Source organism: Corylus avellana, chromosome ca6 (assembly GCF_901000735.1).
Source record: "Corylus avellana chromosome ca6, CavTom2PMs-1.0".
Taxonomy (NCBI): domain Eukaryota; kingdom Viridiplantae; phylum Streptophyta; class Magnoliopsida; order Fagales; family Betulaceae; genus Corylus; species Corylus avellana.
Genome location: NC_081546.1, coordinates 21,896,776 through 21,916,981, shown reverse-complemented (window position 1 = coordinate 21,916,981; position 20,206 = coordinate 21,896,776). Strand labels below are relative to the sequence as shown.

Genomic DNA, 20,206 nt, shown 5'->3' with positions numbered 1-20,206 from the left:
GTCTATAAGAAACTTCATAGTTTGTAGAAAATTTTATCTTTTTTATTTTAAAAAAAATAATAATAATAATAATTAAGACTAATTCAAAGATTAGTTGCAAATGTCGTGTCAATATTGTAAGATAATATTTTTTAAGTATTTTTAAGTGTTTTGTATCTGATATTAGATTAGGTTTGTCCTCCTTTTAAAGTTTGAATGCTTTAAAAGTGTCTTATAGTTCAAATTTTCGTGCCCACTTTCAAAGCATTAGAAAGTATTCTCAATGGATCCCCATTCTCTTTTCCATTTGGATCAAGAATGAGAAAAATTCTCCATTGTAATCCATTTTTCCCTATTCAATTAAAAAAAAAAAAATGCTTTCTTTCGAGTGTTTATAAATGCTATGGATCAATATTTTTTTATAATATTTGACTCATCTCTTTATATAAATCAACTATTAGATTTGTGAATTTCACATAAATCAATGGTAGACCCCACAAATCTAATAATTGATCTATTAAATTTGTAAAAGAATATGAGCCAAATATAAGAAACTATATTATCTAATAAATTAATCTGTCCAAAATTTACTGCCATGTCAGCATTTTTTTTAGATGATGTGGCAGTGTGACGTTGGTGCCAAGTCATCCCAATTGACATTTGTGTAGAGCAGCCAGTAAATAGGGAGGGATTAGCAGCCTACCTTAATACCATGAGTAATGATGCAAAGCACGCGGCGTGCGTGGCACGCCCACGCACGCCAGTGCAAAAAAATTTTTTTTTTTGATTCCTCTCACACACCATTTCGCAGACATCACAATGGCGGCTTCCCTGTGTCGCTCTCCAAACCCTACATTCACCCCCTCAATCACCAGATCCTCCCTTCCCACTGCCCCTCGCTTTCTCAAATTCCCCAACGTATCCCCATCCCCGGCCCACCCCATCAAGCTCAGACCACTAACGGCTCAATCCTCACGCTCCACCGAGTCCTTCGCCACCCCACGCGCCACCGCCACGCCGTCCTCATCCTCCCCATCCCCCACCGCCGCCACCTCCTTCCACGGCCTCTGTTACGTCGTCGGGGACAACATCGACACCGACCAGATCATCCCCGCCGAGTACCTCACCCTCGTCCCCTCCAAGCCCGCCGAGTACGAGAAGCTCGGCTCCTACGCGCTCGTCGGCCTCCCCTCCTCATACACCACCCGCTTTGTGGAGCCCAACGAGACCAAGACGAAGTACTCCATCGTCATCGGCGGCTACAACTTCGGATGCGGCTCGTCCCGCGAGCACGCGCCGGTGGCGCTGGGCGCGGCGGGGGTCGCGGCGGTGGTGGCGGAGTCCTACGCGCGTATCTTTTTCAGGAACTCAGTGGCCACCGGAGAGGTGTACCCTCTGGAGTCGGAGGGCAGAATCTGCGAGGAGTGTAAGACCGGCGACACAGTTACGATCGAGCTCGCCGAGAGCCTTCTGATCAATCACACCACCGGCAAGGAGTACAAGTTGAAGCCGATCGGGGATGCTGGTCCGGTCATCGAGGCCGGTGGCATTTTCGCTTACGCCCGGGCGACCGGCATGATTCCCTCCAATTAAGGGTAGAGAAGAGGTAATAATATTCACCGTGGATTGTTGATTGGGATATTGTATAAATGCTAAGCGTGGTGTGGGAATGTGTGAATTTAGGTATAAGAATTGATTGATGAATTATTAAGCTGTTTGTTTAGTAGGCTGCATTGGCATGTAAAGTTAACGAATATTGAAATGAATTGGTGTTTTGCGGTGGAGGAGAATGGATATGGTTACTTCTTAGAGTGTGATTAAGTTTTGTTTTGGAGCTCTAATGCTGAATACAATTATGGGTCTGAAGGATTATTCTTTTGATAAATCTCTGGTCAAATGGCTTTTTGTCATTAGTAGATTTGCAATATGATGTACAATCTTCATTGGTAGGGATAAGGGCGATGATTGAAGATTTGTTGGGTTAGTAGTTGGGGAGACTTCACCCCCTAGGGTGTAGCCTAGGGGTCAAAGGGTGAGCTTGAGACGAGCCGAACATCGTGGATTCAATTCCATGCTAGGAGTTTCCTTAGATTACCTGATACACGGTTCTGGTGAGTGGGGCCGTGTATTTGGGGTTTACTTACACTCAAGGGTGTGTCCAAATGCCCAGCCTTGGTGAGGTATCAAGTCATAAAAAAATTAAAAAATTTATTAAAAAAAAAGGTAGTTGGGGAGACTTAGATAGGAGAATTATAAAATCTGGGTGACCGTTCCCAAGAATGGCATGTGGCTTTGAGGTTAATCAACCAATGTGGTGGTTGTTTATACCGAAAGAAGTTTTCGGCATCATATCTCTCTAGAATGGAAATGTAAGCGAGTGTGATATGAGATATCAACTTTGGTTCTTCTTTTCAGTGAGATCTTTCTTTCCCATGTTTTATGTGGTCTCCTAGCTTTTAGCCAGTGGATGTCCTGCTTTGCTTTGATGGGAATGTTGGGTTATACCTTGTTTGATGAAAGCTTTTTCTGATCGGGTTTCGATGGTGCAGGAAGAATGGAGTATTCACGAAAACTATCCTTGAGAGGAATTTGTGAATTATATATCTTTTGTGGTGGAGAATCTTCAATTATTAGTGATTGTCTAACTTTGCAGATTTTTGTGCTCCTTTTCCTTATTCTTGATCTTGATGGGTGTTCTCTCTTGTATAGTTCCTGTATACTTGGATTGTGCCCCTTGCCCTTTTAATAAATTTGTTTTATTTGTCAAAATAAAATTATTTGTGATTGTCATAAGTAGTTTCTTCCTACTATTTTTAGTTTGTAGCATTCAAGGAGTTTGTGCGATCTCATTGGATGTTGTAGTTTACTATTTCCCTGATGAGCTGATTCTTCGTGGGCTCAGAATTTCTTGAGTGAAATATTCCTTTTGTTATCTCGGTCTGCTTTGGGCATGATTATGTAGCTTCTGTGTTGGAATTATGTGTACATTTATCAATGCTAATCATACTTTATGATTAATGTCTATTTTTATCATAATATCATAGTCTTTGAATGAGACCTTTATGTGTCCCCTGGTTGCTTGTTTTTAGATTTATGGAGGAATTGATTCTTGGTTTCTTGTTTGCAGGGCCCTTTTAAATTTTACATGGTGATGGATCTTTCCTGCAGATATTTGGGACGAGGAGTTTCTCTGTTCTCATTATTTTCTCTAATAATAAAGGACCATAGCTCCTGAAACACCCTTGTCTGTCTGTCTCCTCATGTGTACGTTATGCCTGTTTTCACTAGGACTTGCAGTTTGATAGTGCCGTAGCTTTATGTAATTTCCGAGAACATTGCTGTTTGAAGTTTGATATATAACTGATCTACATTGGTGTTTTTAAGCATTATATGCCAGGCAATGTTGAATTTCATGAAGATGTGTACATTTCGTAACCATTGGAAGTAGTAAATAGAACATATTTAGGGAGTTGGTCGTAAGTAGAGGGGTATGTAGTTAGCTGGAGTTGGCATGGAGTCCCACACCGAGAATGCACTGGAACACCTCATCCATTTCCTAGTCATTTCAGGGAAGTGCCGATCAATCACATCCTTCAAGGTCTCAGTCTTGTTAACCCATTCTAGGCCTTTCTGTGTGTATGTTTTGGTGTTGAAATTCGTCGTGAAAAAACGATCAGCCTCTAGCCTTCTGAACAACATCGTCACACAAAAAGAAACGTCGTCAATTGTATAGCAGTATAATAAATAGCATTACTCGTTCAACTAAGACATCGAGTGCGCATACCTTGAAGCGATTAGTAGGAAGATGAAAAAAGCAGTCTCACTGATGGCAAAGCCTTTGATCTTCTTCTCAGCATGTAAACCGACTAGCAAATCAAGCTTCTCCACATCATCTCCATACACTTCATGGAGGGCTTGAACAACTTCTTCATCATCTGTCAAATCTTCCCACTTACTAATAGGAATCATCAATAAATTCCTTCTGAACTCGTTATACCTAGCAACTCCCCTCTCTCTGTCCCTATAAACTAATCATCCAGTAGTATCAAATTAGCTTGGGAAAAAAAAAAAAAAAAGTAATGAATGGCAAGTGAAGCATGAGATGTATTACTTTCCAAGGTGGCCATATCAACTGGATCTGGTCTCTCTTCCCCATTGATGTCATGGGCTACAAGGTTTCTCATCCATGAAGGATAGTTCCATAATGTGACTTCTCCACAGGACTGATGACCCATTGATACAAGCATTTGTTCCATTCCGATTGTTGATAGTCTTTTCTCTCCTTCAATACCCACCAATTCCCTCATTGGCACCCTGCAACATTTATTCTCCCTCATAGTTCCCTTTTGAAACTTAATTCCAAACATTATTTGTTGCAAGAAAAAAAAACATCTGTGTTGCTTCTTTAGTTGGGGAAAATTGTTGTACACCACGAGAAATGTTATCTATCACATTTTTATTCCACAATGTTGATGAGACAGTCCTAACCCTTCTTTAGATTTTTTTTTTTTTTTTTAACAATGACTAATCCAATGATTGGTTGGGATTGTCACGTTAGCATTGCGAGATATTGTGATAAAATTTTGTTTCCAACTTACTCTTACGGCATGTCAATAACAGTGAAATCAACACCAAATGATTAACAAAACATTAATGGGAACTTTATCCTCCTTCACGTGTAGATTCAAACTCATCTTTAGCAAATGAGTTATAACACGTAAAATATTTCATCAAAATGAAGTGTAAACTGTGAAGTTAGAGTTCACACTACAAAAATCTATTGACTTTTTGCTCTATAGCAAAATGCAGAAAAGCCATAAAAAAGGTGAAAGAAAATGGCAAGAAAATGTTCATCCCATCTGGGCCTAATATTTGATGATGCAAATTAATAGTGCATGAGAAGAGAGAGAGAGAGAGAGAGAGAAAGGAAGTACTGTTCTAGTATAGGAGGGCATTTATCTTCTGCAGTTGAACAAGACTTGATGTCCCTAAGCTCAAAATTATCTGGTAGAAGTGAATGCATTCTGTAAACGCTTACAAACTCTTCTGTCAATGAATAGGGAACTCCATGATCTTTTGGCTGCCTAAGACCAACCAATCCACTCAGCACTGCTCCCAGTATATGTCCAAACAAATCCTTAAATCTCTTCCCCATAAATCCATACCTGCATAAAAATCCTGTAACGTTATTTACACTGTTTCCATTAGATGCACCAACTTTAAATCTTGACCATGAAAGCGGAAAAATTATATATATATATATATATATATATATATAGGCAGAAGCTTTCAGCCTAAACACCTAAAATCCCTCTGCAACTATCTTGCTTTCAACTTGTAATCCTTTCCGCTTTCAACTTATAACTTCACTACTTCCAATTTACGTTTGAATTTGTAAGTACTCTTGTTAATCAAATCTTTTGATATCTTTCCATTATCTATTTGTTTCATTTCTCTCTTACTCTTTTATACGCTCCAATTTCGCGCTTACTCTGGAAAATCTTGCATCATGTTTATTTGAATTGCATATACCTCCTACATGGATGGTTCTACTGCTTTATTTTTATTTATTTTTAATTAGTTCTTTTGGTATCAGAGCCACAAGAGTTGTTAATCCGTGTTTCCAATAGCTCTGATCTTCTACTTTCTTTGCTTCATATATCTTTCTCTCAGTTATAGACCAACCACCCCGTTAGGTAACCTCAGTTGACCCATAAGTCCCATCTTAAGCCTGGGTTTGGCGTCTTAGGGCATGGTGAAGGGTTAGTTTTAACCAAGGGTATGTGTTGTGAGTTCTTAGAGAAGAGCCTATGATTAAAAGAGAGTTTAGATTTCCTTTGAAAATGTGGAGATCCAAGAGATATGATAGAAGAAAAGATGGGTGAGAATATATATATATATATATATATATATATCTTAACTATCGTAATTACCAGTTTATCCTCATCCCTGCCAGAAGAGTATCAGTCTTCAGGAGTTCAACAGTCCAATCAATGGTGTGGACTTTAGCAATGACAGCAGAGGTAACCAATCTTGCATGCCTATAGAGCTGCTCATCATCCAGATCAGGGTAATGTACCTAAAAACAAAAGGCAACCCAGTATGAGTGTGTTTGGCAATGCAATTTTGCAGACCAAAATGTGATTTTAATCTAAATTGTAGAATTGTAAGCAAGGGGATGGGTTTTTAAAAATGCACTATTTTAAGGGCTAAACTGTGTTTTTTAAATTCCTGTTTTCAAACCGCACATTTTAAAATTACAAACCCAAACAGATTCTAAGTCATTAGCTAAACACGCGTACATACAAGAGATTATATATGGTAGTAATCTTATTCATAAAGTGCATACATTATCAAAATTCCTTTTTTTTTTTCTTTTTTTTTTCTTTTTTCTGAAACCCAATTGGTGTAAGACCAATAATTCATGAAAATTATATGTTGGGACTGTTCAAATAAATATATAAGCACCAACTTGGCAAGTTTCAGCATTGGGGAAAACGAAGCATAGAAATAAATATAAATTAAAACTAATTAACTTACTTTTAGCATATCACATACAGCATTGTGCTCTTTGACAAATAGGGCTTGTAGGAGGGAAAATCCAGCCCAGCAATTTCGAACATCACCTGAAATAGGAACACCTTTCTCATCATGCTGAAGCAGCCCCTCTTGTGTGATCTTCAACTTTCCATCTTTGAATGTTCTAACTCTTCTCATGCCATCCTTGTTATTGCCATATATTACACTCCCATCCCTATGATCGTGCCAAAACAATGGATCAAATTCTCGCAAAATGCACTTATTCATATTGAATTTATATTTTTATAGGATATTTACTTTATAAGATTGATTGTAATTAAATCATTAAGTTACCAATTATCCTAAAAGCGTAAGTTAATAACGATTCGCAGTTCTAGCCGTAATTATTTGAAGGATAGAGATATTTTTTTCTTGCACAAATGGTTTATATATATATAATTACTTACCACCAAGGAGTCCTTGTGTTCAAAGAACCAATCTTTAGATTAGGTGAACCTGCAGAAACTGTTTTGGTCTTGAAAAACTTGAAAGACTTCAAGGGACACCCACTTGAAAATTCATCAGGAGCTCTCAATTCAACCTATAAATTAAAAGAATTATGAAACAATGTTTAATTCCTCTTACTTAATGATAAATAGATGTAGTATTTCATTATAAGCCATTTGTTTGAGCCATGGATAGTAGGCATTTCGATAGCAAAATAATATGTGTCAATTTCATTGGTAAGTTTAAGCATATGAATGACTGTAATTGTTTATTAAGCATGGTACATGTTGAAAGATTAATACTATGTAGTAAAGTATATATTATATGAATGATGACATTGCAGTGAAAGCCCACCATTATTTTTTAAAAAATAAAAAATTACAAATGCTAATTTAATGGCTGATTTTCACTCTCATATCATCAAGTTGTATAATAGTCGTATAATAATGAACTAAATAGCATTACTCTGTCTGAGAGAGTAATACTATTTAATAGACGGTTATATAACTACCATACAATTTAGATGACGTGGCAATGAAAATCATTTTTTTTATAAGTGCTAATCTAAGGGTTGATTTTCACTCCTATATCATCAAGTTGTATGACAGTCATATAATAGTCAACCAAATAGCATTACTTTGCTCGAATGAGTAATATTATTTAATAGACTATTATACAACTACCATACAATTTGGATGACATGGCAATGAAAATCTTTTTTTTTTTAAATTTTTTTTTAAGTGCTAATCCAATTGCCGATTTTCATTTTCACATCATCAAATTGCATGACGATTGTATAACAATTTACTAAATAACATTACTTTGTTTGAAATGGTGTTCGAATAAAAACAATTTCATTACAACATGGTTAGATATGGTCATACTTTGATTGGCTTGCAAGAAAGGAAACCCAGATGATCAAGAGAATATTATGTATTCAAGTTAAAACCTGTTGAGTGTCCTCCAAATGATCAATCCAATCATGAATCATGAACTGTATCCATGAGCAGGCTACCATGTTGAATTGCTTCCCATTGTCTATGAACTTTTTCCTCCCCAAAAGTTTTGATGCTACTACTGTTGGATGAGGCTCTAGCAGCTGTAGAGACACACACAACTATAAGTGAACTTACAATTTGTTACTTGCTCAATTGTATTAATTTGTTTGGGGAAAATGATACAAGTGTCACCTACCACTTAACCATAACAAATAAAATAAAATTAGAAGAAAAAAAAGGGGAGTTTTGATCATTTAATCTCTTGTTAAATAATAAATGGTGGAGATTGGAGAATTAGAGGAGAACTCTATTTATTTTCACGAATTCGGCTTAGGTGTTGTAAAAAAAACTATAGTTTTTTCAGCGGTTCATATTTAATTTCAATTTTTTCCTTAAAAGAGAGAGAAAGTTAAAACACTACATGGGTATGCTATAACATTTTTTTACAACACCTAAGCCAAATATAAGTTTTCTAAAGTGTCATGCCTAAAAAAAAAAGGAGAAGAGAAGAAGAAGAAGAAGAAGATAAGAAGATTTTTTGGGTTTTTGAAAATTTTTTGAGTTTGACGTTTGGGTTTTTGATTTTTCAGATTGATTTTTTGATTTAGTTTTTTGATTTTTTTGGTTTGGGTTTGAGATTTTGAAAATGGAGATCGAAAAGAAGAGATAGAGAGTGAGAAAATGGAGAAAAGGGAGAGCTGGGTGAAGAAAAGAAGAGAGAGAGAGAAAATTGAGAAAACAAGAGAATGTAGAGCAAAATTTTTTGCTTTCTCTGCACCACTCGAGTGGTGCAGAGAAACAAATATCTGCACCACTTGAGTGGTGCAGAGAAACAAATCTCTGCAGGGCAGCCGTGCAGAGAAATTACAAAAAAAAAAAAAAAAAAATTAAATTAATAAAATTTTAAATTGAATAAAAAAAATTAAAAAAAAATATTTTTTAATTAATTTTTAAATTTGTTGACGTGTTAAAATTAATACATTAGAAAATTCTGACGTGCTAAACAGTAATACGTCAGAAAAAATAATTTGTTGACACCTATGTACCTGACATTCAACACACGTCAGAAATGCCATGTCAGAAAAGTTTTTTGACGTGTCAGACACCCTGACACGTCAGAAAACTCCAGTGAGAAAAAAATTATTTTTTGTAGTGAGTAGATATTAAGGAAAATTACACATATATACTCTCACCTCGAACTACCATCTCATTTGTCAATGTTCCCAAATTGTGTCAACATCCCTCTTAAACTCCCCCGATGACAAAAATAGCCTTCATAATTTTTATTTTTTTTTTATTTTTTTAAAAAAGTAAAAACTAAAAAAGAAAAAAAAAAAAAAGAAAAAGAAAAACCAAGGGGGATGGCTTTTATAATTTTTTTAGTTTTTTTTTTATTGAATTTATAATGATATCATTTTTATCTTATTCAAAACTCTTTTAGAGTCGTTTTTGTCTTTTTGTTAGCCTTCAAGACATTAACCGTTTTTTAGTAATTTAAGAAAACATTGACACGGGGAGAATATTAACAATAAAATAGTAATTTAAGAAAGTTAGGTGGATATATTTTGGTTCCCAAAGCAATTTGTAAACGTAAACTCAAAAACTTACTAACAATAAAATTAATCTCTTTGCGTGACCGGTTTTTGTGGACGGATAAATACCTAATTAGGATGTTACGACTCGCTTACCCCATATGGTGTAGTCGCCGGAGGCATATTCCGGCCGAAAAAGGTTCCTTGGCTGCCGATTGTGTCGTCGCCGGGGTGGTTGCATGTTCCATCGGCGGTCCGGTAGCTAAACTCTTCCGTGCTGTATTTCCGACCGTTGATGCCTCCGACGTGCAACAGATTATAACGTTGGTGCAAATGCCTTCTAATCCCCAGATAAGCAAGCCCGAGAAGGACCGGGAGCCTGTGCCATATCCCCAGCTTGTCCACGACATGGACAACCTATGTAACAACATCACAAACATGGTGATTGCTGTCTCAGATAAGAGAAAGAGAGAGAGAGAGAGAGAGAGAGAGAGAGAGAGAGATTACAGACATAGAACAAGAAAGTGTCGAGGAGAGTCATCTTGGCGGCGATATGGTGAAGTTGAGGGTGGATGAAGGAGGAAGAAAATAGAGAGAATATTGCCATTGCCTTTGCCTTTGCTCGACAGCCGCTCCTTATTTTCCTGCTCTTCTGAGACTGAGAGTGAGAAGACAAATAATTGAGCGTAAACTTTATAGTCGTGTCTACATCAATATAAAAGAATATAAAAGAAAAGCGAAGGTAAAAAGTGGGTCAAACTATTATTTATGTGCTATTTGGCGTTTAAATCTACGAAATTGTAATCTTAAATGCTTTTTTTTTTTTTTTTTTTTAGCAATAAATGCATTTTTAATGTCTCTTTAGATTACCAATAAAATGTCAATGTCTCCCTTAAAAACCAAAATACCCTTTATAAAATTTAAAAAATCCATTGAAAAAAGAAAAAAGAAACAAAAATAAAAATAAAAGACTCAAGGGTTGCTGAACCATCCCCTGCACGTGAAGGTGGTGGCTGGACCACCCAAGGTGTCTTGGGGTACACCTAGGGGTGGATCACTAGTGGTTCGGTAACTCAGGCTGGACCACCCAAGGTGTCTTAGGGTACACCTAGGAGTGGATCATTGGTGGATCAGTACCCAGACACTTAGGGGTGGCTCCCCGAAAACTACTCTATTTTTTTTTTTCTTCTAAATTTATAAAAGTATTTTTGCCTTTTCAAAACAAAGAAAAATGATATAGTTCCTTCTCATATTATCCCGGTAACTTTTCATAGATTTTTTTTTTTCTATTACATATATTTATATATATATATATAAGAGATTAGTGGAAGTAAATTTTTTTTTAGAAAACAATATTCACTTAAAATTATTTGAACACCACAAAAAACCGTCATATTCAACCTTAAACAAAAAAAATTGTAAAATAAATTAATGAGCCCACACACCGAAACAAATCGCAATAACTGAAAGCTTAAAAAGGCATGGACAACTAAATAATAATTTGAGAGGATGTTTTGCTTTTTCCACAAAAGAAAACATGTGAGTGCCCCATGCCTCCATTAAATTCTCAACGACGGTTTCTGTTCTCACACGCCTCTAGTTAAGGGATAAGTGGACCAGGTGGCGCAAAACTTAGAGGCTGAGTGTTTGTTGTCCCCGGAGTCACTTATTATTTCTCACCATATTCTATTTTATATAATTATATGTATATCTACATATTTATAAAGAAGAGATTTATTTCTCTCTTATATATACATCTCAAACAAAGATATGCATTTATTTCCTCTGCAGCCTCCTGGCCTGTTGCATTTACTATACTCTATACACTTGTGACACTAAAAATAGCCTATGGTACGCATGCATATTTCTATTGTGACAACTGTTCCTAGCTTTGGAATATACATATATTAAAGTAATGCTATAAATGATCTTTCCGTCTTTCTTGTATTCCTTGAAAATTGATGTGGCATTAGAATTACCATTAAATTTGTGATAAATTATTATTAAATTTTGATCAAATTAAAATGATGATTTAAAAAATTACATTAGTTTTAAGGGACATAAGGAGGATATGGGAAGAACTTCTAGCATTACTTTATATATCATATCTATAATGGTAAGGCCAGCCATTTTTTACATAATCCACGAATCTGACACGAAATTACTCAAATTAGCGAGTTAAGGTTGACGAGTTTGACCCGTTTAATTAAATGAGTCTTTTTAGGATTTGTCTATATAGTTTTATTATACATATCATCGTCATGACTCAAACCTGACATATAACATTAGGATTAACAGTTTTTTATACGACCTCCAAATCCATTTAGAGCTGAGGAGTCTAACCCATTTAATTAAATTTGTTGGATTATGGTTGATATGTATAGTTTTATATACATAACTTGACATAATTTGAACCCAACAATCGAATACGAATTGCTATCCCTATATAATGGTTGTAACAACCATTATATAGGGGCAGGTAAAAACCTTGAAGTCATGCATGCACGTAGTGAAAAGAAGAGTCTTAGGCCGACTGTTTATATTCATTGAATGTCAATGGTATGTGATTACTACAACCATATTTGAATGTATGAATCAAAAAGTGTTAATATCTCCCTAAACTAGAAAAATAATGATTACTTTATACAATAAACGTCCATATTTACAAGTATGTTGTAATGGAGAAAACAAAAAGCATTGCTAATTGTATGTAGAAAATACCACATTGCTGAAGATTCTTGCAGGTAAGCATATGGTAGGAGGAAGAGAGGTGGTGCGCGTGCTAAATCAATTGGCTTTCATCACACTCAACTGGCCTAGTGTGTGGTGGTGACTTAGCCCACTTTGAAGGATCTTGGAGTAAAACTATTGGCTCCACTAGGGGTGGTAAAATGGGTACCTGACACGACCCGATTACGATCCGCGGGTACCTATTACACGATTAGCCTATACCCAGACACGACCCGTTTAGCTAAACGGGTAATTGGGTCTGACACGATTATGACACGAAAATAGCCGGGTAATCCGACACGACCCGTTTTACCCGTTTAAAATAATCGGGTCTAATCGACCCGACCCGACCCGACCCGATTACCATAAACTATAATTTTTTTTTTTAAAAAAAAAAATCAAAAAAATCAAAATCGTAATAATAATACTAATACATCAATACAGTCAATGCAAAAAATTGAGTTCCAAGATATTAAAGACTTTTAATAAAGGATAAGAAAAGAAAAAAAAAATGGAAAGTAACTGTAATTGTACTCCAAAAAAATTACCAAACTCATAATTTCACTTAAACTTAAAATAAGCAAGCATATTGACTAAGGTTATTTATTAAAATAATTTTTAGTATAAAGAAATTTAATTTTACTTAAATTACATTCCACTAAAAAAGAATTATGTGTATTTCAGCACAAAATATAATATCTGTAATCTGTTGAAATTAAATGTCTCATAACATAGATGAATTTTACAAATCATTTGAAAAAAAAAAAATTAAGGGCAAAAAGCAAGGAGAATTTTTTAAATTAAAATCATTTAATTAAATATTTAAATATAAAAAAGGCCCTACCTAAATTTGTTGTTTTAGGCCTCAAAATTCTATATCTCATTTTCTTTTGTCCAAAGTAATATCTAAACCAATAGAAATTCATTTGTTTTTTTTTTAAATACGAATACTCGATAACATTCGTTCTGGAGATATGCTAGAGGCAAGATGCCACATTATCTTGTTTTTGTTTTGTCCTTTTCCCTCAAAAAAATAAAAAAAAATGATGTGGCATATTGCCATGTGGACTTTTATGGACAAAATGTAGAGTTTTTATTAAATTTTAGAATTTCTCTTTGTTCTGCTTTTGCTACATGTTTTCCTTGTGTTTCTTTTGTGTCCTCCAAAATTGATAAGACTTTAAAATTGTAATTGAATTTGTGATAGATGGCAATTAAATTTTGATCTAATTGTTATTTTTGGATAAACAAAAAAAAAAAACATTTAACATTGATAGAACCGAATTATACAAACCACCAAAAGCCAAAAGGGTCTCATTCGGTCATTCTCAAAGAAGCAACTTTCTCTCTCTTCTCTCTCTTCTCTCTCTCTCTCCCCATTGCTCTCTATGTTTCTTTCTTTTTTTACAGGTTTTGAAGAAGATTCAATCTGGGTGTTTCTAGATCCTGCAAGAGCCCAAACTACCAAAAGGGTCTCATTCTCAAAGAAGGAGCTTTCTCTCTCTTCTCTCTCTCTCCCCATTGCTCTCTCTGTTTCTTCATTTTTTACAGGTTTTGAAGAAGTTTCCAGATCCAACAATGACGAGTGAAAGAGGCAGATGGCTTATACTAAAAAAAAAAAAGGTCTGGCGGGTCAACCCGCCAGACCCGCACAATAACCGTGTCTGGCGGATCGACCCGTCAGACATGAAATTATCGGGTCTTAATCGGGTAGACCTGATTACAACCCGAACCCGATAAACCCAAACCCAATATCTGTTTTTTCATGTTCGTGTCGGGTCATGTCAAAATTGCCGGCTCTAGGCTCAACCTTGAGTTCTTAAACTTTGATTCACATATTTTTTTTCAGCCAGGATATACACTTTCATTTATAAAAGATCTTATAAAAACAAAACAAAACAAATGATGAAGGTGCTCTTCAATTGAATTAAAGCTGGTGAAAATTTATAATTACATGAATAATATTGTATCTAATAAGCGGTGACCCTCTATTGATTAGTCTATTTCAAAGAAAAATTAGCCTCTAGCACTTATGTTAGCTATGATGTGCTAGATTTGCTAATTTTTCATATATATCATTTAACTTTCAAGTTTTCCTGACATGCTGGTTAGGAATAAAATAGATGTGATTATTAATGTCCATATTGAGGCTCATTTAACATACGAGAAATTGATTGTATCGTAAGATTGATATCAATAGCATATTTATGATAAGAGAAATTATTGGTGTCAATAATTTGCTATATTTTTTCTCATATTATCCTACAAATTCAATATTAGATCAACCATTAGATTTATAGGGTCTACTATTGACTTATGTAGGACCCACATAAGTTCACAAATTTAACAGTTGATTTGTAAGATGAAATGTGAAAAATATAAGAAAAATATTAACACAAATCATTTCTCTATAATGATTGAGCTTAATATTTTACATATTTACTGAGGCTTCAGTTGAAAATATTTGTTTTTACTATCTTGATAGAAGTTGGAAAAATTTGTTACCAACAATAATAGTTTTCCGGTGAAGTACCTTAGAATTGAGATATGCAATCGTGTATATATATATATATAAAATCACAAGTCGTGATTATTTTTTTAAAAAACAAATCAATGCTTCAGAAAACAGTCAATTGAGATAAAACAAAAACGATAAAATAATTGATCATATTTGTAGTTTGTTTATGTGGAAAATAACTTAGGGAAAGATGGGCTTATGCAAGTCGTTTCTTAAAGCACATGTGTGCCATTAATGAACATTAATATTTGATAAGATAGACTTGCATATGTAACTCTCGGCTACATCAAGAAAATGAAAGAAACCGAAATTATTTATTCACCAAGTGAAACCAATATGAATAAATGTGGAGTATGTCCCAAAACCAAAAATCACTAAAAGCCATGAAAATCTATTACAAGAGAAGCTATTATTTCGGCTTGTCACATTCGAAATAAGGTGACTCATAAGAAAACCAGTAAAGCTCCTTACAAACTTTGGGAAGGTCATAAGCCTAGCTTAGAATACCTCAAAGTGTAGGGTGTTTGGCAAAGGTTGTGTTACCTGAGCCTTATCAAATAAGAAGGGGAAAATGCACTTTCCCTCTCTGAAGTTTGACATTTTTTTCAATTCGAACTCCAATGTCTAAAAATTTGCAATGTACCTTTATAAAGTTTCAAAAATTTACAATTCGAACCATCTATTAGTTATTGCCATCTAAGAAGGCGGAAACTCACGTGATTTTTTTGGGCTTATTCTCCCCAAATTGCCCCCAACAACACTTTTGCTTCTTGTTCTTCAATCGCTTCTATGAGCTGGCTTGGAATGCGCGGTTTGCCTCTATGAGCTTGTGCAAGGAGAGAAAGCTCGGCTGCTCCCCAAATGCAATCATGGCTTCCATGTCGATTGCATTGAAGAGGCTTTTGAGTTGTAGTCCCGGTTCTGTTGATTTTGAACAAGCAGGGAGAGCACAGAGTTAGAAAGCAAGTTCCTAATTAGATGAACATATTGGATAGTGTAGAATATGGATGAGAAATCAGTGCAAGATTATCGGAATAATTGATTCAGGTAAGGAGAAATTGTTATTTGGAAGTTCTTGATGTTCGGTAAAGAAATGATAAAGAAAAAAAAAAGGGAAAATGGAGATGGGGATATGTGGGAAACGAGAATGACTCATCATAAGACTGAGGAGTAGTGACACAATCCATAGAAGGAATTACAAATTTTTAAACATTGGGATTTGAATTGAAAAATAATTCAAACTCCTGGGGGTAAAGTGCATTTTTTCCAAATAAGAAAACTTGGTTTTAAAACGTGTGATTGTGCTTTTATTGGTTATACTTGCAAAGTTCATGCTATAGATTCCTTGTTATCAAGAAGAATGTTTTAGATTATAATACTATTATTAAATCTGAAAATGTTATTTTCTTCGAGCAAGTTTTTCCTTTGAAAAATAAAGAAAAATTATTGCATTAATCTTCTGTTGCTTCTAATAAAATTGTTGATGATGTGTAAGGATGAGAGGAATCAAGTGAGATAGAATGAAAAGGAATCTCGATAATAATTTTAAAATGTTGACGTATATGGTGCGTTTGGGATTGCGATTTTGCAAGAATAATCTGCGTTTTTAAACGATATCGCAAAATGTAAAGTGTTTGGCATTGCGATTTAAGAAGTACTTATTCTAAAATAGGAAGAAAAAAAAAATGCTATTTTGATAATCATGTTAGAGAGTGCTTATTTGAAAAGATGAGTGCTAGGCTTACAAACAAATTTTGCAGAAAAACTTTTACAAACTGATATGGCACAACATGATTAAGTTTTTCAAAATTTGAACTTATCTTATATCTAATCATGTTGTACCACATCAGTTTGTAAAAATTTTTCTGTAAAATTTGTTTGTAAGCCTAGCATTCCTCATTTGAAAAAACGCGAATTTAAACCAAAATTATGATTTCGCATAACAAATATTTGATAAAAATTTACTTTTTAATATGTTTTAGCAAACGCTTTTACAATTTTAAAAAGTAACGATTTCAAAAATAAAATTTTTAAAATCGAACTTATTGAAAACACAATCCCATACAGTATTCTGATTGATAAAAGAGGGTTCAATTTGTCGAGATAAGATTTAAAGATTATATTCTGATTGATAAATATTAAATATATATAAATCTGGAACGACATTTTAGCCTTGGCAACCTGCATTAATAAGTCAAACAATTGGTTGTCATAATTAATTAATATTAAAAATGAAAAATGATTTGTGACACTAGTACCCAAAACAAATGGATTTTTATTTTTGTGCAATGATATATACACACACTAATATTTCACTTTTATTATGTTGATCTAGTAGGGTGTAAAAGTTATTAAATTAATTATGGTTAAAAATGATATATATTACATTTCTATTTCGTAACAGTCTTGTAATATTGACCTCTCAATATTTAATTTCACTCTCTTTCCATTCTTATGAAAAAGTTAAAATTAAATATGAATCGTTAAGAAAATTACAGGAGATGTGATGTAATTTTTTTTTTTTAATATCTTAAAAAAAAAAAAATACACACACACACACAATCAACAGTTTGTTAGAACCGACACGTTAGTATTGCGAGATAATTGTGAGATAAAATGTGGTTTATATATAACATTACAAAAAAAAAAAAAAAAAATCAATAGCTACTAGAGTCTAGACGCTGCAACATTATCATAGTGAGATACAAATGTGGTATTTGTGTGATATATAGGCTATAACATTACTCTTTCTTTTTACGAGTAATGCTAGGAAACATCTTTTTATCCTCTATTTATCTTCCTAAAACTGATGTGGCTATTAAAATCACCATTAAATTTTAGATGAATCATACTTGAATTTTGATCTAATGGTGATTTTGAAAACCACATCAACTTTAGGAGAATAAAAAGATGATTTATAGCATTACTCTTCTTTTACCCTACTTTTTTGTATGATGTTTTCTATGCCTCCATACAAACTAGGGGTGTACATATGGGCATATATTAACCACTCACATTCGCTATACACAACTATATGTTATCCACACATGCGAATGTGATGAGCAAAATTCAATATCCGCATATGCAAATGCGAATAGCAGATTTAGGGTATGCGGAACCACATCCGCATACTCTTTATATATATTTAATAAACACCACAACAACATCATTTTGGATTAGACATACGTAATGTTTACATTGTTTAAGTCTTTTTTTTTTGTTTTTTTTTTTCACAATTCACTCATTCACTTGGGCAAAAAGGCAAAAGTAATGTGAAATTAATATATTTTTCAAAACATTAGGATTTTTTAAAAATTAAAACAAGTTCAAAACACTACATATCAACTCAAATTATTTTTAAAATCATTAAAATAGGTTGTAATAGAGAGACTCAAAGAAGGCTCAAGAGATTAAAATAGGCCCATTACCTAAAATGCGGATAACGAATAATAATCGCAATAACTGCGCAGATGCGTTTAGTAAAAATATGATGTGGATGCAGATATCTAAAAGTGACTTATGCATGTACACCCAAACACAACCCTAGCCTACACAAATGAAAATAGTCTAAATTATATTTTAGATCTAATTCATTATTGCATAATAAAAATATTATCACATCATTTAAATTTTTGAAATAATACAACACCATATAAATTACAAGATGGGAACAAAACAAAATGTAAAAAACATATAATAAACTCTCTCCATTTTACTTGAAGAATCCGGATGAATACAAGGCAATAAATGAAGCTTGAGCCCATTTATGGATGTTGGTGTGCTTTGCAAATTGCTCTTGGCTTGATTACGCACAAGGGGACAGCAACCATTATGTCAATGTGTTGACTATTTTAATATGCAATAAATATGGTAGTTTTTTTTTTATTTTTCTAATAATAAATTGAATTATAAGAGTTTTATAAACCAGCCTCTAAAAAATTGACACGTGTCTTTTAATATGTAGGAACTAAGAAATATATAATTTTTTTAAATAGTATGTTTTTTCTCGTATGTTCTCTATGAACTCCTACAACCCAACTTGTATAAAATTTATATTCTTTATACAAAATCTAATCAAATTTAAAAGATTAACACTATGTATAGTATTTTGTTCACCGGATTGGCCTGTTTGCAAACAATTTTCATAACTGTTTGAAAATTGTTCTCAAATATTAATTATCCAAACGAATTTTTAGACGTAGTCTTCACTACTAACATACATTTCAAAATAAACTACAAAATTCTTTGAAAAAGAAAACACTTTTTACAAAATGCTGCTCAAAGAAGTGAAACACAAAATACTTTTAAAAAAATAACTAAACACATGCTATTTTTTTTTTTTTTTTTCAAGTATGGATCTTCCACTTTACGTAAAAATAATTAATTATTTTTTTTAAAAGAAGTGGCGAATGGCCGCCAGATCACCATCAGACAAGGAAAAGGGGAGAGAGATTTAAATTAATGACTTTCACTTCATGAGACGTGATTTCCAGCCGATTGAGTTACCCTTTGAAAACTTATTAATTTTTTGTTTTATAGAAACACCCTCAAAACTTTATCCGATTATTTATTTATTCTTTTGTTTCTTTTTGTTTTAACCTTACATACAGCACTTTTTTAAAAAGGTAACAAGTACTTGGGCCCGGCCCAAAATGAGGGGGCCAACTGCTAATGTTGCCCCCTCCAAGTTACTCCTCCTTTCTAAAAACATACAAGCCCACTATTTGGAAGCCCATAATTTCCAACCCACACCCTATTGTCTCTCTCAATTCCTCCAATTCCATCTTCTCAGATCATGGGGCGTTTTGAGAAGCAGATTGGTTCTTGGGTGAGAAAAGCTAGAGTATCTATTTGGTTTTTTTTTTTTGTTTTTTTTTCCTCATCTTTTCGTTTTAAAAATCAACCATTGGATTTGCCTTCACATATATAGATCCTATAAATCTAATGGTTGATTTTTTTTTAAAAGATATGGAGAAGGATGAGAGAATAACTGAAATAGATGCTTTAACATTTATCATTTTGGGTTGAGGCAAATTTGACTAGAGATAATGAAGTTTTTGAGCACACCGAGTTTTCAAATTCGTCTATTTGGGTTTGCAATTTTAAAAATATGTGATTTGAAAATGTAATTTTTAAAAAATAATCAAGAGAATAATGTTTAACATTGCGATTTTGTAAAAAAAAGTGAGATTTTAAACTAATTGACATAAAAAAATTTGGTAAATCGTAATTTAGCCTTTTGAAAATCATGCATTTTAAATAACACAACTCTTAGTTACTGCAATTTAAAAATACAAATTTTGTAGGTTTTTGAATCGCAATTCTAGAAAATTTGAGAAAAATATACTTTACTCCTAAAATATCTACGTATTTGCGTTTTGGCGCCCAATATTTTAAAAGTAACGAAAGACCCCCGTAATGTA

At 33.7% G+C, this 20,206-nt stretch overlaps 2 protein-coding genes across 3 annotated transcripts; one reads left to right on the top strand and one right to left on the bottom strand.

Moving 5' to 3' along the window:
* Positions 1–766: 766 nt before the first annotated feature.
* Positions 767–3,392, top strand: LOC132184183 (3-isopropylmalate dehydratase small subunit 1-like). Its single transcript, XM_059597713.1, has 2 exons — positions 767–1,585; positions 3,107–3,392. The coding sequence occupies exon 1, from the start codon at positions 799–801 to the stop codon at positions 1,570–1,572; it is 774 nt and encodes a 257-aa protein (XP_059453696.1). The 5' UTR covers positions 767–798; the 3' UTR covers positions 1,573–1,585; positions 3,107–3,392.
* Positions 3,393–3,441: 49 nt separating this feature from the next.
* Positions 3,442–10,204, bottom strand: LOC132184182 (alpha-dioxygenase 2). Of its 2 annotated transcripts, none has more exons than XM_059597711.1 (10): positions 10,047–10,204; positions 9,692–9,952; positions 7,955–8,104; positions 6,966–7,099; positions 6,520–6,733; positions 5,913–6,058; positions 4,914–5,144; positions 4,091–4,293; positions 3,764–4,007; positions 3,442–3,667 (listed from the first exon to the last, which is right to left on the bottom strand). In XM_059597711.1, exons 1-10 carry the CDS (start codon positions 10,140–10,142, stop codon positions 3,442–3,444), a joined length of 1,905 nt encoding a protein of 634 aa, XP_059453694.1. In that variant the 5' UTR covers positions 10,143–10,204. The 2 variants fall into 2 exon arrangements, with proteins under 2 accessions (XP_059453694.1, XP_059453695.1); XM_059597712.1 differs by having other exon boundaries at positions 3,442–3,664.
* Positions 10,205–20,206: the final 10,002 nt, after the last annotated feature.

Excerpts from the sequence above, each read along its gene's own strand:
- LOC132184183 (XM_059597713.1), top strand. The coding sequence starts at position 799 with ATGGCGGCTTCCCTGTGTCGCTCTCCAAACCCTACATTCACCCCCTCA.
- LOC132184182 (XM_059597711.1), bottom strand. The coding sequence starts at position 10,142 with ATGGCAATATTCTCTCTATTTTCTTCCTCCTTCATCCACCCTCAACTT. Across the intron at positions 4,294-4,913 it reads TGCCCTCCTATACTAGAACA|GGTGCCAATGAGGGAATTGG; the intron begins GTACTTCCTTTC and ends TAAATGTTGCAG. Across the intron at positions 4,008-4,090 it reads TGATATGGCCACCTTGGAAA|TTTATAGGGACAGAGAGAGG; the intron begins GTAATACATCTC and ends CTGGATGATTAG.